We start from the raw sequence: 22,999 nt of genomic DNA, 5'->3' as shown, positions 1-22,999 counted from the left end.
AAGACAATTATATCCCCATGTTCAAGGCAATTATTTAGTTTATTGAAAGACAAAATGATTAATATGCTATTTGAATTTATAGCGTTTCTGCTTCCATTCTAAAAAAACTAAAAGTTTTTAGTTTTTTAAATTTGAATTAAGTTTTTTTACTAAACTTAATGAAATTGATTTAGTCAATTAAATGACTGGCTTTAATTTATCCTTTGCACTAATCATTTTAAAAAAATCCAGTTTCTCTCAAAAAAATTAAATTAAAATTATTATAATTTTAAAAAATACTTGAAAATAATATTATTTTAATTTAATTGCCCAGTGTGCGAGAAGGGGCTGTGATACACGCTTTGTCTTATAACTAAGTAATTCATATAATTTTAGCAAGAGCATGCTGCTAACGTCGTTGGCTATCCAACAAGAGTTGACGTGGCAACCGCCAAGCAAAACTATACATAGCGAGAAACACCTTCCCCCCCCTCTGAATCAAAAATCGAAATAGAAAATAAAATAAAATAAAATAAAAATGCAGAGACACAAACTCCCACTCTCTCTTCTAATTTTCTCTCTCCTCCCACTCTCTCTCCTCGCCCGCCCTTACTTTCTCATCCTCTCTCAAGAAGACCTCAAAGACATCCCTTCCTCCCCAACCACTACCTCCTCCGATGTGGACCCCAATGAGTCTCCACCCGAGTGGGACGAGTTCGGCGACTCTGATTCCAAACCCGAACACGAACTGGACCCTGGCTCCTGGCGACCGATCTTCGAACCCGACGCCACCACATCCTCCACCTCTGCATCGAAACTCGATCCGGAGATGGAGCAGTACTACTCCGCCGTGGAGAAGATGTTTTCGGCTGTGAGTGACAGTGAGGTTAGGGTTGTGGAGGAAGCAGTGGCGGAAATTGAAGAATTGGCGACGGTGAAGGGGAATTCCCATGCCCAATCGGTTTTGGGGTTTTTGTATGGATTAGGGCAAATTAAAGAGAGGGATAAAGCTAAGGCTTTTTTGTATCATCACTTTGCAGCCGATGGAGGCAGTTTGCAGTCTAAATCAGCTCTTGCCTACACGTATTACCGGCAGCTGGTGAGCTGATTTAACTTGCTTGATTTGATAATGGATTATTTACTGTTTATTTTTTTTTTATAATGATTTGTATTGTTGTTTGGTTTTCAGATGTATGAAAAGGCGGTTAAATTATATGCGGAATTAGCAGAAGTAGCAGTAAATAGTTTTTTGATTTCGAAGGATTCTCCTGTGATTGAACCGGTTAGGATACATAATGGGGCCGAGGAGAATAAAGAGGCTTTGAGGAAATCACGAGGGGAGGATGACGACGTGTTCCAGATTTTGGAATATCAAGCTCAAAAAGGGAATGCGGGAGCAATGTTTAAAATTGGGTATTTTCACTACTTTGGATTGAGAGGATTGAGGCGTGATCATGCGAAAGCTTTGGCATGGTTTTCAAAGGCTGTAGAGAAAGGGGAACCCAGGTCAATGGAGCTTCTTGGTGAAATATATGCCCGGGGAGCTGGAGTTGAGAGGAACTATACTAAAGCGCTTGAATGGCTTACACTTGCTGCAAAGCAGCAGCTTTATTCGGCTTATAATGGCATGGGGTATTTGTATGTCAAGGGTTATGGAGTGCAAAAGAAGAACTACAGTAAAGTAAGTTCATCATATTGCTGAATGTAGCTTTCTTTGTTAATATTTTGTAAATAGAAGACTGGATTGCATGCTTGCCTGATTTGGTCTACTCGTGTCATGCATGGTTTCCTCTTTGACATGGTCATTCCCTTAGTCAATTGAATTTGTTTGATAGGCCAAGCTTGCAGTTTCGGATCCAGCTAATTAAGTTGCGAATTTACTCATCCCCTCTTACATTGAAATCTTTTTATTTAAATACTCAAATCTGTTTTATATAGCTTGGCTTGGATTACTTTGATATCTAAATAATTGTGTTAAGATTTAGTTGACTAGATATATTTTGGCACCAATTACATCAAGAATTTGTTGAGGTTAGGGGCCTGATGTGGTTTTCTTTAGCTGTTTTATATTCATGCATGGGAGCTTTTGTACCTTAAGTGGCCATTTTTCCATGAAATGATTAAAGTCTTGACCTTGCAACCACAAGGGTGCAAGTTTGAGTTTTGAGAGGAGTCATTGTAAAAAAAAATGCTGAAGGATCTGTCCCCAAATTCTCTTTTGGGGTGATGATTGAGTAGCCTCTGAACATTCTGTATCAATGCAGTGTCTGTGTACTGTATGCTCATCTCAAATCGCTAATGTATCTTCTTTGTATTTGCCTGCATGTGGTAAATGTTCTTTTATTGGATAGTTTCAGAATATGCATCAGGCCCATTCTTTTTTTCTTTTCCTTTTTGTTACAGGCAAAAGAATACTTTGAGAGGGCTGCTGACCATAAAGATGCTGGTGGGCACTATAACCTTGGAGTAATGCATCTTAAAGGGATTGGAGTAAAGAGAGATGTAAGGCTAGCATGCCAGTATTTTATAGTAGCTGCTAATGCTGGTCAACCAAAGGCATTTTACCAGCTGGCAAAGATGTTTCATATGGGGGTGGGGCTTAAAAAGAATCTTCCTATGGTAAATTCAGTTTCTTTACCTTTCAATTTTCTTCCTACCCAAGCTCCTTACTACAATGTGTATGAACTTTTTGTGTGCTTTCTCTTTTTCCTTTTGCGTCCATAACTCCATATCTTATTAATAATTTTTTTTGTTGGTGTTAGACTTCTACTGTCAATTAGTGAAGGATCAACCAGATTGCTTTAGTGTCTGTTCAGTTATTTTCTCACTGCTTTCCGAATCCTTGCTTCTGATGGACATTCTCTTTGTCGATAATTGCTAGGTTCATTAAAGCACTTATATTAGGAAAATTTAGCGAGATAATACCAAGTTCAAAACAACATCTCCATGCAAGCTATTGCGAGTCTAGTTGCTAGGTCAGGTTATTGATCATATTCCTTGCAGACCCGCCATAAATCTGTATTGGAGCCACATTCTGAAGACATTGAATACCTAAGAAGTTCAATTGAAGTATATAATGTATATTGCCAAGGTAGTTTTTTTGGGACCTATGGGATCTAGTATTTTGGAGAACTGTCAAAAGTGGATGAGTTTGTTTTAAGCTTTAATCTCTAAATCATCTCACTTGTGTAACTTGGGAAGCTCCCCAATACAAATTGAACAGTAGGTCGTAGGTTTCTGTTCTTTTGAATTCAAGAGTGAATGAGTTTTTTTAAGCTTTAATCTCTAAATCATCTCACTTGTGTAACTTGGGAAGCTCCCCAATACAATTTGAACAGTAGGTCGTTGGTTTCTGTTCATTGAATTCTTTTATGTTTCTCAGCTCCTTTTAATTTGAGATCAATTTGCATGCCATCCCACCACCTTCCTATGGATGAAGTGAGATTGTGGGATCAGATATTTTCCTTTTGACCCTGCACTTCTCTCTATTGGTGTATGTTGCAAACAGTTTTGAAATGTGCCAACACTTGTATCCATTCATTTTACAAGAAAGCTTTACTTTTTTCCAGGCTACTGCATTATACAAACTAGTAGCGGAACGGGGCCCGTGGAACTCCTTGTCTAGATGGGCATTGGAGTCATACCTAAAAGGTGATGTGGGCAAAGCATTCCTGTTGTATTCAAGGATGGCTGAGCTGGGCTATGAAATTGCACAAAGTAATGCTGCATGGATTCTTGACAAATATGCAGAGGGTAGCATGTGTATGGGGGAATCGGGGTTTTGTACAGACTCAGAAAGACACCAGCGTGCCCATTCTTTGTGGTGGCAAGCTTCAGAACAGGGCAATGAACATGCTGCTTTGCTTATTGGTGATGCATATTACTATGGCAGGGTACGTGACCTGTCTTTCACAATTTCGATGTTTTTGGTTGTTTTTTTGGTTCATTTTCTGAATAGTTTTTTCATCCTAAAACTTTCCTTAACTCTTTCCTCCTTTTCTTAGGGTACTGAGAGGGATTATGAACGAGCGGCAGAGGCTTACATGCATGCCAAATCGCAATCTAATGCACAAGCTATGTTCAATCTTGGTTACATGCATGAACATGGTGAAGGACTTCCACTTGACCTTCATCTTGCTAAGCGGTACTATGACCAAGCTCTTGAGATCGATCCTGCAGCAAAGTTACCTGTCACACTAGCCCTTGCAAGCTTGTGGATAAGAAAGAACCACGCAGACAGTTTCATGGTCAGTTTATTTATCTGCTTTTCATGCTTGTCTTCTTTAAGTATAGAAGTGAAAATTAGATGGACATCTGCTTCTATCAATTGATCAGAATTCCTATGTATACATGAGCTGGTCATTTTCCTCCACTATTGCCCTCTTAAATGTTTCCAGTGATTGTTTTGATGTTCTGAGTATTATAACCACTGGAAAATATAGTCCTAACTTGCTAAAACTTGTTGGGACATGCATCTTCACAAAAGTTAAGAAATGAATAATGAGTACCTGATATGCATTTTATTAAATCATTAAAATCATGTAGTTTACTGCTTGAAATAGCATGTTTTCGTCGCTGATCAGAAACTCCCCATCCCTTGGGTCTCTTGTGGTTTTCTGTGGCAGAAAATTAGAATGTTGACGCAAGAATCATATCATCACAAGGATGGATGTTCTTTTTTTTTTTCTTCCTCATAGCTTCTCAGATTCCTATGAAATTTGGTGAACTTTTGCCTATTTTTGGTGATCCTTCTTGCTAGAAACTGCCTTTATCTCATGTGAAGCTCACCCAACCAATGCAATCACTTTGTTCTCTTCATATGTTTTCCTGAACAATTGAGGGAGAAAAGGGTTTTTCTTTTTGAAGAACTGAACAAATCTTTAGTATGCTACCCAAAAAGAAGTACAATATGGAGAATATTGAAACTTGGTGCAAGATTGTTCCTCTGTTTCTTAAGCCAGCATGAAATCACTATGAAAATATTTCATCCAATGGATATGAGGTTTGGACATAATGCTTTCTATTGGAGGACATGGGCAGAAGATGATCCTTGTAGTCAATCATAATTAGTTTGGTTGTCAGGGTTGAGTTTTGGAATTTTGTTATAATACTTTGACTAACTGGTCTAAGGATTCTTTGTCTCTATATTAGGTACATGTAATTGATTCATTGCCTGGAGTCTATCCAAAAATCAAAGCATGGGTGGAGAATATTATCCTGGAAGAAGGAAATGCAGCAATACTTACTCTTTTTGTCTGTCTGCTTACGGTTCTCTATTTTCGTGAACGGCAAAGAAGGAATGCTGCTGTTGAGGTTGACATACATGGCCAACATATCCATCATGCACCTGCTGCACTCAATTAGTCGGCAGCTCACCATGATCTTCAGAAATGCAAGGTTTTGTTAGTGCGCATCTGTGGAAAGCTAAAGTTCATATTGCAGTTGTGTTGTCATCTGGGGAGAGGCCAAAATTCACATTGCAATGTTATGTACAGGGTTTAGATCTCTATCAAAACAGATGCCTTGTTTCAGGCAACGTTGTACCATACAGAGACGGAAGAGGCTGAAATAAGACATGCTTTGTCTCGCATGTGGAAAGACATGCTTTGTTTCAGGCAACATTGTATTCAACACAGGATTATCTGACGCCATATTTAATAGGCAGACAGGTATGTTTGTTGTGCTACGTGCAACAGTCGTTTTACTCAACAGATACATTGTTTCATACAAGGATCTGCTTGTGATGAGCAAGGATTTCGGGGTAATGTTGTGCAACCAATAGCCAAAACTGATCTTAGTGTCCTTTTTCTCCTGGCCGCAAAATGAATATCAAGCTGACTAGTTTCCCCTTTCTCTGGATAAGCTGTGGTCATTCTCTTTGTTATTTCATCAGCAAGCTTTCCCTATAGTGAGCGCATGATTTTCCTTTTATTGATTTTGAACCTCCCAATTACTTTTCATCAGTTGCTTTTCTAGCCTTGGTTTTCAGTTTCACTCGAATTACAATTGTGCAAGACGTGGGAGTCTTTCAGCTTGGAAAAAGCAGCAGATCTTCATGTTTATAAAACATCTTTAGTTATGAACCTAAATTACACGCGCCTCCTTCATCCTCTGTTTTTTTTAGGTTCATCCCCCTGTTTTTTCATCTTCAAACTGTGAAAGAGAAAATTGTCGCCGTAAATTTGGTTAAGTGTTCAAAACAAACAACAATTTTTTTAGTTTTAACCCAATAACACAAGGAGTTACTAAGACATTATAAAGAAATACAATAAACTAAAAACATTGTGTAAATACATGGTAAATCAAGTCAACGAAAGGAGTCAAGCATTACCACAGCCTTTGGCACGCATTCTGGGCTTGCGTGTGCTGAGATCGATCCTCCGCCCCTCGCATGTTTATTTTCACTTGGCATATGAAGCATTCATGATTCAATTGCAACGCCTCAGAAATAGACATCATCCCTTACAAAACTATGAATATATATAATAATAACACCACTCTATTACATGGAAATTTTATATTATAAATAGAACTTCACTGGCTCGGAGCAGCTCCTACAAACCCTAAGCAGAGTATGTGATGGTAAGGCTACCAAACTATTTACAAATACAGATTGCTCAAGACAGTTTTAAAATCCTAACTACAGGGAATCCCTCATACACATTATTCAGAATAACAGCACAATACATTAAACAATGGCAGCATATCAACCAGTAGCTGACTCTCTGTGAAACTCCTCAATCCACAAGCCTGGTACCGAAAATTCTATATTGCCTACTTCCCCAAATGTCATTTTTGTCTAGGTAATAGGATTTCAAGCAACACTGCACCCATGGTGGATTTCTGGACGCAGGATTGGCTCCCTTGCCATCATTATTTGCAGCCACTCCAAGCAATTTGTCTCGCTTCCTTGTCAACTCAGCAATTGACGGGTTACCGTCAAAAAATTTCTCCTACCAAGGATGAAGATGGCAAAATATAAAGCTTGGTCACATGAGGAGCAAAAACCACTGTAGATTATAGAACATTAAACCAGTTTTGACCACCACATTGAAGAATTTTAAATAATTCATTAGAAAGTAGTCATGTATGCTGCTCCGTCAGATGAAATGAGGAACAGATGATACAAGAGCATATATTGTTGAGGCTCTTAAAGGAATCTTCTTTTACCCATTTTTTAACAAACATATTACTTTCACATATTTCAATCAAGAAATATTTGCATTTAGCAATAAACTGTAGTTTCTACCAAAACAAATTAAGGTAAACCTAGCCTTTACAAGGAAAGATACTCAGTTCTTGACTCCAGCTCAACTTAACTTACCCACAATCACATGCAGAAAAAAGAACAAAAAAAAAAAAACTTACCCGTCCCCCCATCCTAAACCAATTAGAATCAGCTACAAGGATCATTCCTCCAGTTTTGTTAGAAGTTAAAACACTTTATAAGTTGTTATGACGTTGAATCACTCTTATCACTTCGACTCAGGTTTTTTCTATTTCAAGTCGGCTACTCCACTCTCCTCTCCCGCAGATCTTATATATTAAAAAGGTGGTGCAAAAGGTGCTTTATCCTATCAAATAAAGGGGGCTAACCAACATGTCCCTGGACAACCTGACCCGGTAATTTATCCGGATCAATGTGCACAAAAAGAAAAATTCACTACAATATAACCAATCTCATACTTTTTGTTCATTATGCAAAACAACCAAAATTTTATCTTTTTTTTTTCTAAATTGCAAAAAATTAAAACTTTTATGTTAAAGTTTTAGATTATTTATTTTCAATGAGTGCTTAATTTTATATTCATTTAATTTAAAAGATAAATTAAAACTTCTATTGTTTAGATTAACAGACAACTAAAATGGGTGGTGCATCATATATCAATTGAGAAATATAAATGATATATCAAGGTATTATACTCACATGCATGATTACATGAATAATATGCCAATATTGTCAAGATAATAGCAGGTTGAGTAGTAGTAAGAGAATGTCTGTACCCCATCTTCAGCATAGATGAAAGCATGAATTCTGGCGGTTGGATCCTCTATGGTTAGTCTAATTCTGTACGTCCCACAATGAGAGAAGTCCTCAGCACGCCATGGAAATGCAGCCACTACTCTAATTATGCACTTGAATCTAGCAGTTGCCTGCAAGGTTTGAAGTCAGGCAAGTGATGTCAAGCTGTCTGTAGCCCACATATTCCCTTTTTTGTGTTCCCTAAGCCAGCTTCTATTTTCCATCAAAATGGAATTTATCATTTACAGGAATGTTTGGCCGGCTCACTGTCATCGCCCAAAAGAACTATCTTGTGCTAGACGTATTTTCTAATGTGTTGAGATGCCAGCCTCTATCTTGTGCTAGAAGTATTTTCTAATGTGTTGAGATGCCAGCCTAATGCTTGACAAAATTGCAACAGCTGACAGCCTAAACATGAAAAACACAAACAGAGAACACTCTTGCCACTGCCTTAAAAACCAAGAGCCAGGTGCATCTCCAAAAATTTCTAGAATCACCTACTTTAGTTTGTAGGATTAATATTTCAACACAGAAATCTGAAGTGCCAACTTTTGCAGGCTAATTTTAATTCTAGTAAATCGTATCCTGAAAGGAAAAAAGAACAACAAAACCACAAAAGGCCAGGGCACCATGGTTCATTTAGTATAGAAAAGACTTCAATTAAAACTCCCCAAAACATCCTGTTTCAAGCCAGAAGGATGGAGGGGGAGAACCTCGGTAACATACCTTCCTCTTTTTCACGTGAAATTATAAAGGCTGGAAGTTTTAACATTGCACTGGACCATGGCCACTGCTATGAACAGTTTAAAAATGCAATTACTGTTGCTATTGGTGATTATTTTCTATTTTATTATGGCACTAATTCTCTTACAGGAGAGTGACCACAAAACAATCCCCTGGCTGAGGAAGAACAGTCCAACAAAAAGTGGGGAGGGATGCTATTGTTTGTGAAAGTTAACATTAATAGGCATCATCTGAAAACATGAAAATGAACTAGTTAGCATACAGACAAATATCCTACCTCTGAATAGGTGAGAACATCCATTAACGTAACAAATGGCATGTGGTCATAGTCAACCTCTGAATAGGGGGGGAAGGACACGTGTGAATAAATCATCACCATCATAGAGCTTCTAAGCATAGAGAAAATGAAGCAAACACGGAAATTATATAAGAAGTCAACAATGTCAAACCTGTAATTTGTGAACACCATGGAAAGCACCAATATGGGATGCGCCCTAATTTCAGTGACAAACGCTCATTGTATGACCTTACTTACATGGATATATAAAGGAGAAGCAATATCAATTTTGAATTCTCCATTAAAAACATGCAATGTTCAATTGCACTTATATTTGAAATATGTATTATATACACAAACATATAAATACCTCTGGCACGCTAAGACAAAATGGTCCTCATTTGACAAATATCTAAGCTTTGTGAAAGGTGTCAACACCCCACGCCACAGTCCTGCATGCACTTCACAGAGTATGCCGATGAACTTTACCCATTCACCTGTATTGAGCAGGTGGAGAACATGCTTCTGATTGACTTTGTCGATGATTACCCGTAATATCGTTCCAACAGTAGGAAATGTACATAATAAATCTCTAGACAAAGGAGGCGAGGGTTCCAACTGTAAAGGAAGTTGTTCATCCATTTTGTGCTCTGGACTGTGATTCAATTCAGAATAACTACATCAGCAATTCTTATAATGACTATCAGGGAATAATGACAAATATACAAAAAGAACATGAAAAAATAATCATATCTGGATAAGAACCATATCAGTATATTAAAATAACAGAACACAAACAGAAAAGCCCAAGTGAAAAATCAAAAAATCTCAAAGTCCAAAACCCAAACCAAATCCCAATGTCCAAAAACACCCAAAGTCCAAAGTTCAGACTCAAAATCAAGCCCAAAATGATCAAAGGGCATGAAAGAGAAAGAAAAAAAAATGTAAATAGAGTAGGAGAACAAACAGTGAACAAACCCATGTTTTTTAATTAGAATCATAATTTAACAAAACCCAGATGGAATAAAGAATCCAATGGCAATAGCTGTGCTCTAAAATAACTAATAAATAAAGTAAATATCCACAGCTCTAACATGTTGGCTCATATCAACTCACTTTGTATTAATGCTGATTGGTGGAGAATCTGTTCCATCCCAAACAAGCACCATCCACTCATTCTTGGCAATCTCACAAACATGAAGTATCTTAACAAGGTGAGAACCATTTATCAGCAGTAGGAATAATGAAAAGGATTGCAGAGAAAAATTAAGGTCCACTCTAGTTACCCATATGTATATAAGGATACAAAAAATCCTAGGCTCACCTTGCACACCAAATTAGCATGCTGTCCTTCCCTCATCTCTCTCAGGAAGGAGAAAGTATTTACTCCTATCAAAAACAAAACATTAAAAAAGCTTTTTACGATGATAACAGGCATGATTTGAAGCAAAGTATTCTGGCAAACGATGGATGGCTTCCATATGCATGAATACCTAACGAATTCAACCCCCCCCCTCCACACACACACACACACAATACATCCGTGCTTCGAAGTCAAGCATCTCGGTTATGATTCCAATTAAAAAGATGCTGGGATATGTAGAAAAACAATGCTGACATCAGAATGCAAATAAAACAGTGACCCAAGAGTATGTCATATCAAATTAAGGTTAGACTCATGCCCAGTCCACAAAATTTTGGTGAATGCTTGTGACCTTATACATCACCTTACTCATTGGAGTTAGAGGGCTGAAGTGCATATAAACATCAACCCTCAATGATTTACTCCTTGACATCATTTCTTTCATGAATCATAGAACATGCACTTTTTTACTTGTTTAGAAATCCTCAAAATCCAAAACCACATCTTTTCCAATAATCTCGTGATTACAAACAGTTAATCTTAATGAGAATCAGAACACTTAATTTTGGTTATCAACAAAACACAAGTTACCTGTTAACTGCAATTTATTGATGCAAATATATATTCCAAAAATGATTTTTTTTCCTCATCAATTAAGTGTACCTTCATCAACATGAAAGTCAACCAACCATTTTCTCATGCCTGCTATAAACTTCGAGTCATGGTCTCTTGGACGAAATAATGAACATTGATATGGTAGGAAGTCTTCACCATTTTTTCCTTCATATAACGCAAAAGAAGAAAATTTTTTATTGAAAAGAGCATAGACACCATCGTTGTGAGTTTTCATCTGCCAAAAAAAAATGCCATAGATTTCAGCATGCCAGAAGTTAAACACCATTAAGTTCATAAGAGGTCCTACAAGTATGAATAACACCAGTTTTAACCTAAAAGACAACAAATATCTAGAAAAAGAGAAAAGACAGGAATTTCATTTAAATTATCAGAAACCAAAGCCAAATGATAGGCGTTCACCCTATTACAATATGGAGTATCTATCAAAAAATAAAACAAAAGCAGCTTCAATTCCCTTAAAAAAAAATTCAACTTAATATTCTTCAACAAACCAAATCTATAATGTAACACTTCACATGAAATTCCATGCCAGATGTGCAGGTTCACTTAGCTATTAGAGTTGACAATTTAATCAACAATGTCAAACTAGACACAAACTAAATGCCAAGATCAACCCAAATTATAACCATCTTAATCCGATTGTTGAACTACTGAATATCACAATTCACCAAGAAACAAGAGATCTATAAAGAAGCAAATAAAAGTCACCCTCTCCTTCCCACATTCCCTATTCCATCGAATTTCACAAATGTTCTAGAGCACGCAACTAAGAAAAACAACTACTGGAAACAGGCGAAGAAGAGAAGAAAGCATTAGGGTGGGAAACGAGAAGGTAAAAGTTTCAGTTTTTCCATCTGCTGCGGAAAGACTTAGGCATATCCGTAATCCTAATGCAAATAAAAAATACTAACATTGGAGTATTTTTATACTACATAAGATCATGTATGTCTACCACGACACGAGAAAGCTGAATTATATCTCCAGGTGACCCAACACTAGGCAGATTTTCCATGTGTGCCATGAAAAAGTTGACCGAAATTCCAGGCTTCGGGTATGATTCATCAACTATTTTCACTGAACAAAAATAATCTGCAAGCAGTAACCAATTCGTAAACATGTATACTGGAAATAAAAAGTCCATAATATGAACAAGAAATTGTAAAAATTAAAAGGAAAAAAAAAGTGGCTCAGAACAGACACCTTAGCTTGAGAAGTTCATCAATCTCCCGCCAACCATGAAAAAAATAATTTTCTGGTAGCGGCCGTAAGTCCGGCCTTTAATTTCATCATGGCCACTCAAAATCATTTTTTTTAATTAAATGAAGAAAAAATGAATTAGGAGATTTTGTAAAGAAATAAAAAGGTAGCCGTACCGGTTCCTCTGGTGGTTTTGGGGAAACCGAGCTCGATAACGACGCCGATTAGATTGACTTTCTGGTTTATTGCAGAAATGGCGTCTTTTATTTTCAGAAACCTGTAGTCGTCTCTCTCTCCCATTTGTTCCTCTCTCTCACACACTCCCTACCGTGCCTGTTATGTGCTCTCTCTATATTTTTAGGGTTTTGTGGATGGAGGGAGACGCAATTTTTTCATGAGGATTCAATTTGAAGGATGTTTTACAATTTTATCCTCGTTAAGAGTCCGTTTGAAAAGAAGTGGAGATAGAGGAGGATACACGTCATTCATTTGTTATAAAATGATAAAAATTTATTTTATAAATAATTTATAAAATTATTTATTATTATTATTCTAACGAAGCGTGTTTTGTTTTCTCATATAACAGTTACCAATCACCTTATATTCATTGTTCTGGCATTTCGGTTTAAGTTGTTTTTAAAATAAAAAATCATCAAAAATATTTAAAAAAATTTATTTAATATTTTTAATTAATTATAAAACAAACACTAGATAATAGAATTTCAATTGTTTTCCAATCAATTGTTCAATGTTAACATATACATAAACTAAACAGTTGTGTTTTCCAGGACAAATGATATAATTGTAATTTTTTTTCAATTTTTTTATTGCAATCACACTGATCTTATTTTTTCTTATCTTCATTTTTTGTAAAAAAAATAGTTTTTTTCTTTACATTTTTTTCAAAGAAAATATTATTTTTTATTATTTACACTTGAAATATTTATTACTTTACACTTTATCTATTTATATTTTTTTAAAATTTTCATCTTTCTCATTTTGTAATTTTTTCTTTTTTTATTATATTATTTTTTTAACAATTGTTGTATAAAAGCTAAAGAAAATGATGTTTCATTGAAGCAATTACAATATTATCCACTAGATTAGAAATTAAAATAAGATTTTATAAAATTTTATTAATGTGTATTATCTTTAAATTATTTTAGTATATATAAGTATTGATATTTTTATTCACAATTATAAATTTTACTTGATATGAAAACACATATGGATAATATTTACACTTCTATTTTTTTGTGTTAGAAAAGAATTTTTTTTAACTCATAGCTAAACGAGTTGAATAAACTTTTTAAAACTATTTTTTATATTTATTGGCATAATAATTCTAGAATTCTTGAATTAAATATATGTATATGTTTTTATTTATTTATTTATGATACAAGTAGCATGATTGTTCATGATTGTTCACAAGACAACATAAAAACGTTAAATTGTAGAATTTATTTCATTTAATACAACAAAACATGATTTTTCTTTTTAAAAAAATAAAATTTTAAGAGCTATAAACAATATTAATTGAAAAGGTGTGGCTAAAAAAAAATAATCTTTTCAACATATGCAATGAAGAATCACAGTCGCGGCTATTAGTGAGTTAAGGCTGCAATATTGACAATAATTGCAATAATACTTTAAATTCGCAACTCTCATAAAAAAAAAAGATAAATAAATAAACCACAGGTGTGAGTGGTGATTTTGTTATTATGCAAATATTGTATGACACCAAACAATTAATTTGAACAACAATCTCAAGCTAACATCCCATTTTAATTGCTTGGTTGCATGCAATATATATTTTTCATTGAATTAATATTTTTTTTTGCAATAGTAGTTAATAATATAATACAATTAAAATAAATAATAAAAAAGTGTAAACACTTTTATTTTATTTATATTGATTCTTTTATTTTTAAACAAAGCGACACACTTACTTTGTTATTTACAAGAAATGAGTTTTTTTTAAATTTTGATAGATAGTAAGGATTAAGCATTTTAATTTATAACTTTTATTTTATATATTTGTAGCTAAAATATAGTAATATATCAATTGATATGTTAATAATTTACCTAAAAAGTTATGAAAAATGAATATGTATTTTAATTTTACAGAAATGAGATCCACAAATAACTTGTGTAGTTAAAGAAATTATAATAATTATAGTAAAAATCAAGCCCTTGATTATTAAATTGTACAAATTTTATAAGATATAAATTTAAAACAATAAAAATATTAAGATATAGATTACCAGAATGTACAATTTTATATTTTTTTTAAACCTGTAAAATCAATATGATTTTGTTGAATTTAAACAAATTTAACCAATTTTACTAATTTTCAAATTTTAATATGATTTGATATATTAGATATATATTAACTTAGAGTTAACTAGTTTTTTTAACAGTGAAGTTGATGCCATGAAAACAATTCATCCTCTATAAAATTCTTGATTTCAAGATAATTGGATTAAAAAATTACATCAAGTTTTAATTTATCCTGCATAATATTCACATCTAATGAATTATTCTGAGTGAATCTTTTCAGTTATTATTATTGGGAAATTATCATCATACTTGAAAAACTATTTTAAGTATAAGTAAAAAAAAAAAAATGAGTTGAATATCTCATTTCGAATTAACGATAGAAGATACAAGACATACGGAAAGCCATAAATTGTTTTTCAAATTTATACTGTGTTTGGAAACACATTTTAGAATTTCTTCACCACAAGTTTTTTTTACAAGTTTTTTTTTTAAAGGAACAATACAGTTTTTTTTCTTTTATATGTAGCTCTTTTTAGCAATGTATAAGATTAAAATATTTTTTCTTTAATATTTTCATAGTTAGTGTCATAAATTTATATCTTATTTTAAATTTATAAAAAACAAGAAAAATAGCTTTACACACACACACACATAACTGAATTCACCCATATTTTCTTCACTTTATTCTGAGCTTAACAGTAAAAATGAATGAAGGAAAAGAGTCCATGAAAAGCCAAAAGACCTTTCATTGCTGCAATATTTTCTCATCATCATCATCATCATCATCATCATCATCATTACTACCAGCTAATTACTGTATAAAGGCACCTATTAGCTTCACTAAAATAAAATAACTCGAAACTGCTACATTTCAATGTATGGATTTCAAGTTGCATTGTAAAGATTCTGAACTATTTTAGAAAAGAAATGAGGATTTAGATTTTGAGATAACAATGATGACATCTCACAATTTAGCAAATGATATTTATTCTTGAGTCAACTTGAACATCAATCTAGATTAAAAGATGATTTTATGGGCGTTTCCTCTGCCTGAGTTGCAAGATGCCACGCAGCAGCCAAGATACCCCATCCTACACCCCATTCTACGGGACCGCCATGGTTAATCTGCTTGTCTGTTCCAAGCAATCAGAATCAAACTCAACATCATGTCATCCTTTTCCCACCATCTCATTAAATTCCTTCCAAGCAAACTCCAACTTTGATACACTGAGCTACACTTGAAGATGATTCTCAAAAGGTGAAGTTATATCAGAATGTTCTATGAAGGGGAGAAAAAGAAAAAGGATCCAAGGTACCAAAATGAAAGGCATTAAATACGCTAACATGATAAAAACCTCCCAAGTTATTCAATCTTAAGCAGCCGGCAACTGCCAAATCCTTCCTCTTGCTGCTGCTTCCTCTTCCAAAAGACATTGAATTTTGCAAACATGACACCCTGAATGTTAGGGATCGAGTAATTATTGTACCATGCAATGACTCTACTTAATAAGGGCTCTTCCACATCTGTTCTTCATACTCGTTTATTGCTTCTCTGGGGCGCTTACAATCGCACTTTAGGCAGACTGCATTCCTACTGAAATTCATGAAGTCACACCTGCAGAAACGGAAAGCAAAATAGTTCAATAGATCTTTTCCTGAAAGACACAATGATGAGAGCAGCGAAGACTCACGATGGACAGTGCCACTCTCCACCCATTCTTTTGGGGCGATCACAATTGCACTTTAGGCAGACTTTATTCTTAGTGAAATTTAAGAAGTCGCACCTGCAGAAACGGAAACCAGAGAGTTAGATCTTATCCTGTAAAACAAACTCAATCATGAAAGAGCAAGACTCACGATGGGCAGTTCCACTCTCCAGTGTCTCTTTCAGGGCGTGGATCAAGACAACGCAAGCATGTCTTATTGCTAGCAAAATTCATGAACCCACACCTGCAAACAGAAACCAAGTGACATGAACAGAAAAATTTTCAGAAGTACAGACAATAAAATGGAAAAAAAAAATAACGAAATAAAATCCCAGGAAAAGTTGATAACTTTCAAGACAGACAAACAAAGATGATATTAAAGCTGGAACACATCTTCAAAGGTTTTTCTTTTATTTTCCATGCATCCTTTTTATTTACATAACACTTACTGTAGACAAGGGATTTAAATGGTAGTGGTTTGTAGGGAGAATATACCATTTATTAAATTGTTTTTAAATGTATTTGTGCATTCTTTCATAAGATAAATTTTCTTTAACCATCCACTCAAAAAAAAAAAAAAAAAGAAGTTGGTCAGCATTATTAATGACAAAACTATCTATGAAATTATGCTGGTATGTCATAAATCAAGAAGCCTCACAACAGGGAGACAAAAACAATTTCATTGGGGCAGTAATATGCTACCAATATAAAAGACAGACACATATTGTGTTTAAGATAAAAGGTAGAAAGAACTGCCCTGCCACAACATTCACAACCACCTCTTTAAGAGTACCAGGCTTTCATACTTTCAAAAGCATTAAGAAAAATCTCATTAGGGTGAAGAACACAATAATTTCTCCTCGTATGCTAGAATCACAATGTCAATTGTATATATGTACATTGCACTTATCAGTAGGACAAAGAACAAGGCTAACATACTTGGTACAATTCCAATCCCCCCTCTTCATTTCCACATTATCCACGGTGACCCTCTCTGGGCCATCTGCTTTGCACTTTAGGCATTTTATATTTCTAGAAAAATTCAAGAATTCACACCTGCAAAAAGTGGAACATACCAGTTAATGGATTGAACTAGACAAGGGATGTGATACGAGACGCAATAGGTTTACGACACTGTAGAGAAGAGTATGTTAGACCATCATCTGTGACAATAGTAACATTGACTCCCGTACATAAAATGGAGTTTATATGTTATTACGCTACAATTCAAAATAAAAGCATCAATTGGAATTCCTTGGGGGATCAGATATAAACGGAGAGGGTGATTTTCTTAAATGCAGCCAACAGGTAAGAAATGCTAAACATGTAATAACTAGAGGGTTAACTTCATTGGCCTCCTAGCGATTTTTTTCCTTAAATTTGGTTTACCATTGACCTCCCTGCAGTGTAATATAATTACAAATACCTCCCTCTAGTTTCTATAACCTGTCAAGTAGGTTTACAAATTGCTTCATTTGGTCCACATCATGCCTATTCTTAGTCTTCCATCTTTACAACTCAAACATGGGATAGCCATTGAGATTGTTGAGCTAAGAGGAGGCCCCTAGATCTCATGATACTGTGAGATTTACACTCATCCATATTGAACAACATTATAGGTTCCTGAATTAACAAATCAATTTTTTTACTCAAAATAATTAAAAAGAACAGAAAAGTCATAAAAAATCAAAAGATCATTAAAGTTGCATGAAGATTTATAAGAAAACCAAATGCCCCTTGAAATTCTTTAAACCGAAAATGGCTTTAATGGAGACAAAAATAGTACCAAAAAAACTTCTAGATGAATAAATGGGTTCCTAAATATGGTAAAGGAACTCCAAAGGCATAATGAAACTGGACCAACAAAGAACAGCACAGATCATTTAATGGCTATGATAGTAAAATCAATCATGGTTCAAACATTTGTTCATTTCCTCTGATACTATCAAGAACACAAAAAAAAAAAAAAAGAAACTGGAAAAGATCTATCACAAGGTAAAGAAAATAAGATTAAAGGTAGCTTACTCGGAGCATATCCAATCTCCTTTCTTAACTTCAATAGAGTCATCACCATCCTTCTTTGCAATTTGTTCACCACATTTTCGGCATCTTTTATTTTTAGCGAAGTTCATAAAGTTGCATCTGCAAAAACATATCAAGGATGTCAATAAAAATTTGCAATTTTTTTAAGTGGATTGTCACACCATGTCTGGTGTCTGCAGATGCATATAAACACTCAAGAAAATGTGGCATTGATAAAGTGCAACAATCTATCACAAGGTAAAGAAAATAAGATTAAAGGTAACTTACTCAGAGCATATCCAATCTCCTTTCTTAACTTCAAAAGAGTCAACACCATCCTTCTTTGCACTTTGTTCACCACATTTTCGGCATCTTTTATTTTTAGCGAAGTTCATAAAGTTGCATCTGCAAAAACATATGAAGGATGTCAACAAAAATATGCAATTTTTTTAAGTGGATTGTCACACCATGTCTGGTGTCTGTAGATGCATATAAACACTCAATTAAAAGCAAGAGAAAATGTGGCCTTGATAAAATGCAACAATCTATCACAAGGTAAAGAAAATAAGATTAAAGGTAGCTTACTCGGAGCATATCCAATCTCCTTTCTTAACTTCAATAGAGTCATCACCATCCTTCTTTGCACTTTGTTCACCACATTTTCGGCATCTTTTATTTTTAGTGAAGTTCATAAAGTTGCATCTGCAAAAACATATCAAGGATATCAATAACAAAATGCATTTTTTTAAGTGGATTGTCACACCATGTCTGGTGTCTATAGATGCATATAAACACTCAATTAAAAGCAAGAGAAAATGTGGCATTGATAAAGTGCAACATCTATTTTCCCAGCACCGATCACCTTACCAAGAAAATAAAACACAGAATAGTTTGTCATAACTTCTGATTCAAATTACTAATGTTTTGGTGATGCTCTTCGCATTTCAACACATATATAATAAGTTCTGGCTTCAGAAACATATTGCCATCCACATGCAAGTATTTCCTTGTGCAAATGGAGAAAACTCTAGCGCACACACATTCGAGCACGAATGCACCACCCCTACCTACATGTTTTAACTACAGTGCTATCCAAAATAGACGCAACATGAGTACATCATCCAAAAACTGTTATAAACCAAACTAATTGGTCAAGGTTGGCGTTACCAAAAAGATATGAGAACAAAGGAACCTTTACCTGAATTCCAAAACAGTCTCCATAATTCTTTGGTGGTATCAATGAAAAATCCCACGAAAATTAAAAAAAGAAGAAAAAAAGATAATGGAATTCTAATGTGCACACCAAACAAATTCAATTCCTAATGAGCTCATGCATCTACATAAGCTATTAAGGAGCATCAAGTTGGATTGGTCATCCGAACTGTGACCACTTTTGCATGAAGGAAAGATTATCCTTTGATTACATTATTCAAGAATATGCTGAGTTATCAAGTTATATGGGAAAAAACTTGAAGAGCTAAATTTAATTATTTTCCTATTGGAACTTACTTGGTACATATCCAATCTCCTTTCTTCATTTCAACATTTTCACGCAGTATGCCACCCGTGAAATTCACAACTCGCTCCTTCTTATCGGGAGTTTTGGGAGTACGCTTTGGTAGTGCAGGATCATGGGGTGTCTCACTCAATTCAACCAACTCAGAAAGCAGCTTCCTTGCAGACGCTTCAATAAGCTCACTGCCAGGAGATTTCTCTCCTTCTGAAATAACATTGGGATCCAGTGCATGGAACATTAAGACCCGCACTATGTCTATGGTACGACCCTCTGCTTCCTTACTCTTTAGTATCACATAAGCTCTATCACAACAACCCCGATGAATACAAGCACTACAAGCCTGCAAGCAAGCACGAGTTTTTAACAGTATACAAAACACAGCCTTCTGACATTTGAAAATTTCTAAAGAACGCATTTTTTTTCAATCACAAACAATTCAGGAACAAAGTATAAAAAAGACAAGCAAAAGAAACATACATCCTCTTCATCCTTTTGCACGTAAGCTCTCATTCTTTTAGCTGAATTTACAACTTTTCGAAGAATATTAGGACATCCACTCTCCACAACTGTTTGAATATCAGGTATAGACAATGATCTGCATAAGTTAAAAAAAAAAATTCAAGACCCAATAAACATTTCTTGATTCTCAAATATCTGAGAACTAAATTCTCAATCTTTTAATCTTCCCTTCATTTCATACCACTAATCAAATTTCAAATCCAACTGGAGAAAAAAGGTGGCTTACTTGAGAACATCATATCTGTCACGAGCAAAGCTAAGACAACCATCCCTTAACTGATTCAAATCAGTGTAAGGAATAATATTTTCATCCTCTGAAGTTTCCATGAAGTAACCCCTGGTCTTCAATTTATCAACAAAAGTTACCCACTCCGGCCATGGATGTTGTTTTTGTTTATTTTCTTGTTGAAGGGAGTTCAAGGTTTCTATGATATCATCATCTGTGGTCGCTGTGGCTGCAGTGGAAGACGAACAGTAGAGGTGGAATTGGAGGGAAGGGAGGGGTTTAAAGGAGATGGTTTTGTGGGGATGGCCGTTATTAGTTGTACGAAGGAAGAGCGAGGTGCCAAAGTTTACGAATTTAGACGCTGATGACATTGGTGGAAGATAGAAAAAGGAGAATGGTGTTTCGCAGAGTTTTCGGATAGGCAAAATGGCAGCAAGCAAGCACTGAAGAATGAAGATGACCTGCGGTACACACGCGGCTGATACTTGTGTGATGGGGATAACCTATAAGGCGCGTGTGACTTTTTTTGTGACTTTTTTTTTAAATTGTAGTATATTTCAATTTAAATTTTAGGATGTATTTATTTTTTGAAAAATAGTTTTTAAAGTTATTTTTTAAATTTTTATGTATTTATTTATTATAAAAAAGTTAGCCAATAATTTTTTTTAATTAAAAAAATTTAGCTTGATTTTTAGAATTTTTTTTTAATTTTGGATAGAAAATATTTTCTAGAAATTATAAAAGTTTTATAAATATTATGTTATTTATTAATTATATCAAATTTAATATCTTAAAATTTATTTTTATATTCACTTTAATTCATATTTTTATAATTATTATTTGTTTTTTTTTTTATTTTTTAATTGAAACTTTTTATTTATCAAACTCGATCTTTATTCTTTTGATTATTATTTATTTTATTTGAAATAATTTATAAAATAATAATAATTATTATTTTAATTTCTTCATTTTTTATTTTTTATTTTTTAAAATTAATCTTTATTATTTTAATTATTATTTATTTTATTTGAGATAATTTATAAAATTATATTTTTTTCAATTTCATTCTTATTTAGGGTTTTAATTTGTAAGATTTATTTCTTATTATTTTAATAAAATTAAAAAAAATAAAATATTAATAAGTAATTTTTCAACTCATTTTATTTTATATGATATTGGAAAATATTTTTTAGTTTATTTTTTATTATATTATTAAATATCAAAAAATAATTTATTTTTAAAAAAACTATTTTCTAACAAACAAATAGATTTAAAGATGGAATCTATTTTTTAACAAACAAATAGATTTAAAGATGGAATTTATGAAAAATTTTATTTTTTAAAAACTTTTTTATACCATTAAAGAAGTTCAATTGAATTTTTTTTAATTTAAAAGTTAAATTAAATAAAAAATTAGATGAAAAACACTGGTAATATAAGCAGTAACTCTCCAATTTATTTTACTGCAAAATACACTAAAATAGGCGTATTATACTGTCTTGAAGATAAACCAAATCAATGAGAAAATCTAATTCAAATCGAAGAAAAAACCGACATTGTTTCACATGGAAAAGGGAAGAACATGTTTTTGAATATTCAAAGCAAACATCGTCGTTTTGCTCCTTAATTCTGCAGATTTTCCAGACATTAAAACAAGAGCATGAACAGCTGACTCTCATTTGATCTCCAGGCTTAATTTTCGATTCTAATTAACCCTATTAACGGCGTAAAAACACAAGAAACATGAGCTCCAACATGCCAATTGTAATTATGATGTAAAGAATCACGATTTAAGCCCTTGGATCCACTCTAGAACAAGGATAATAATGGTAGATATGGATTATATCTATTCATATTCATACTCTATTTATTATTTATTAGTTAAAACATTTAAATATTTATAAATTATTTATAAAGTTATAGGTATTTAATATATATATCTATTATCTTATGTGTTATATATCAACATTAATGTATGTATGTATATATTACATTGAAAAAAAAATATTTTAAAAAAATATTTCTATAATATAAGTATATATTTTGGGTTATATTTAGGCAGTTTTTGAGTCAAGTCTAATAATATTTATATTATATTTATTATTTATTAAGTTCAAAAAAATATCTTTTTATTTGAGTTGTATCAACATTAACATTAAAAAATATATTTTTTAATATATATTAATATTTAACAAAGAAAAAGTGTCTCTATGTTAGCATAAAAAAAGGTTGTTTTTTTTTTTTACATGTGTTAGCATCCAATTAAAAAAACTTTCTTTATGTTAGCATTTTTTTATTTTCAATATTACATATTTGAACTTTATAATAAATTTATTAAACTCGTTACTAGATCAAAATAAAAAAAACTCGTTGAGCTAACATACTTAATAAACTCAAAACACCCAACCCTGTTTTGCTTTTTAAAAAGTTTATTGTTTATTTTCAATATTTAAAGCAAATGGAACCTTAAAATAAAATTTAAGAACTCTAGGTAGTAACTTAAAAATTAAA

At 33.4% G+C, this 22,999-nt stretch overlaps 3 protein-coding genes and 1 long non-coding RNA gene across 12 annotated transcripts; 1 reads left to right on the top strand and 3 right to left on the bottom strand.

Annotated features, from left to right (window-relative positions):
• The first annotated feature begins 490 nt into the window (after positions 1-490).
• Positions 491-5,828, top strand: LOC105135802 (ERAD-associated E3 ubiquitin-protein ligase component HRD3A-like). The gene is made up of 6 exons (XM_011040843.1): positions 491-1,078; positions 1,169-1,660; positions 2,383-2,598; positions 3,549-3,872; positions 3,984-4,226; positions 5,131-5,828. The coding sequence occupies exons 1-6, from the start codon at positions 518-520 to the stop codon at positions 5,341-5,343; spliced, it is 2,049 nt and encodes a 682-aa protein (XP_011039145.1). The 5' UTR covers positions 491-517; the 3' UTR covers positions 5,344-5,828.
• Positions 5,829-6,481: 653 nt separating this feature from the next.
• Positions 6,482-12,630, bottom strand: LOC105135801 (protection of telomeres protein 1b-like). Of its 6 annotated transcripts, XR_844250.1 has the most exons (12): positions 12,396-12,486; positions 12,223-12,297; positions 11,975-12,111; positions 11,050-11,236; positions 10,348-10,412; positions 10,140-10,228; positions 9,394-9,678; positions 9,196-9,272; positions 9,024-9,082; positions 7,984-8,133; positions 6,659-6,932; positions 6,482-6,622 (listed from the first exon to the last, which is right to left on the bottom strand). XR_844250.1 is itself a non-coding variant. In XM_011040842.1 (10 exons), the coding sequence occupies exons 1-10, from the start codon at positions 12,517-12,519 to the stop codon at positions 6,717-6,719; spliced, it is 1,389 nt and encodes a 462-aa protein (XP_011039144.1). In that variant the 5' UTR covers positions 12,520-12,630; the 3' UTR covers positions 6,649-6,716. The 6 variants fall into 6 exon arrangements, 1 of the variants encoding a protein (XP_011039144.1); XR_844249.1 differs by lacking the exon at positions 12,223-12,297 and having other exon boundaries at positions 6,482-6,614; positions 6,653-6,932; positions 12,396-12,630; XR_844246.1 differs by lacking the exon at positions 12,223-12,297 and having other exon boundaries at positions 12,396-12,630.
• Positions 11,364-11,952, bottom strand: LOC105135800 (uncharacterized). Its single transcript, XR_844245.1, has 2 exons — positions 11,834-11,952; positions 11,364-11,572 (listed from the first exon to the last, which is right to left on the bottom strand). It is a non-coding gene; the product is annotated as an uncharacterized LOC105135800 (long non-coding RNA).
• Positions 12,631-15,345: 2,715 nt separating the features above from the next.
• On the bottom strand, positions 15,346-21,005 carry LOC105135799 (zinc finger (Ran-binding) family protein). 4 transcript variants are annotated; one of them, XM_011040837.1, is made up of 10 exons: positions 20,489-21,003; positions 20,221-20,338; positions 19,737-20,083; positions 18,813-18,929; positions 18,516-18,632; positions 18,231-18,347; positions 17,145-17,261; positions 16,357-16,449; positions 16,191-16,283; positions 15,346-16,114 (listed from the first exon to the last, which is right to left on the bottom strand). In XM_011040837.1, exons 1-10 carry the CDS (start codon positions 20,857-20,859, stop codon positions 16,003-16,005), a joined length of 1,602 nt encoding a protein of 533 aa, XP_011039139.1. In that variant the 5' UTR covers positions 20,860-21,003; the 3' UTR covers positions 15,346-16,002. The 4 variants fall into 4 exon arrangements, with proteins under 4 accessions (XP_011039139.1, XP_011039140.1, XP_011039141.1 ...); XM_011040838.1 differs by lacking the exon at positions 16,191-16,283 and having other exon boundaries at positions 20,489-21,005; XM_011040839.1 differs by lacking the exon at positions 18,813-18,929 and having other exon boundaries at positions 20,489-21,005.
• Positions 21,006-22,999: the final 1,994 nt, after the last annotated feature.

This window comes from Populus euphratica, unplaced genomic scaffold (genome assembly GCF_000495115.2).
Source record: "Populus euphratica unplaced genomic scaffold, PopEup_1.0 scaffold221.1, whole genome shotgun sequence".
Taxonomy (NCBI): domain Eukaryota; kingdom Viridiplantae; phylum Streptophyta; class Magnoliopsida; order Malpighiales; family Salicaceae; genus Populus; species Populus euphratica.
Note: the sequence above shows the minus strand (reverse complement) of the source record. Positions and strands in the feature narration are given on the sequence as shown.

Bases quoted from the DNA above. Each gene is read 5' to 3' on its own strand.
- LOC105135802 (XM_011040843.1), top strand. From the start codon at position 518: ATGCAGAGACACAAACTCCCACTCTCTCTTCTAATTTTCTCTCTCCTC. The intron at 1,079-1,168 runs GTGAGCTGATTT...TTTGGTTTTCAG, and splicing joins ACACGTATTACCGGCAGCTG to ATGTATGAAAAGGCGGTTAA. The intron at 1,661-2,382 runs GTAAGTTCATCA...TTTTTGTTACAG, and splicing joins AAAAGAAGAACTACAGTAAA to GCAAAAGAATACTTTGAGAG.
- LOC105135801 (XM_011040842.1), bottom strand. From the start codon at position 12,519: ATGGGAGAGAGAGACGACTACAGGTTTCTGAAAATAAAAGACGCCATT. The intron at 10,229-10,347 runs GTGAGCCTAGGA...CACCTTGTTAAG, and splicing joins ATGCTAATTTGGTGTGCAAG to ATACTTCATGTTTGTGAGAT. The intron at 9,273-9,393 runs GTATTTATATGT...CATGTAAGTAAG, and splicing joins TTTGTCTTAGCGTGCCAGAG to GTCATACAATGAGCGTTTGT.
- LOC105135799 (XM_011040837.1), bottom strand. From the start codon at position 20,859: ATGTCATCAGCGTCTAAATTCGTAAACTTTGGCACCTCGCTCTTCCTT. The intron at 18,348-18,515 runs GTAAGTTACCTT...ATGTTTTTGCAG, and splicing joins GGAGATTGGATATGCTCTGA to ATGCAACTTTATGAACTTCG. The intron at 16,284-16,356 runs GTGAGTCTTGCT...CCGTTTCTGCAG, and splicing joins GGAGAGTGGAACTGCCCATC to GTGCGACTTCTTAAATTTCA.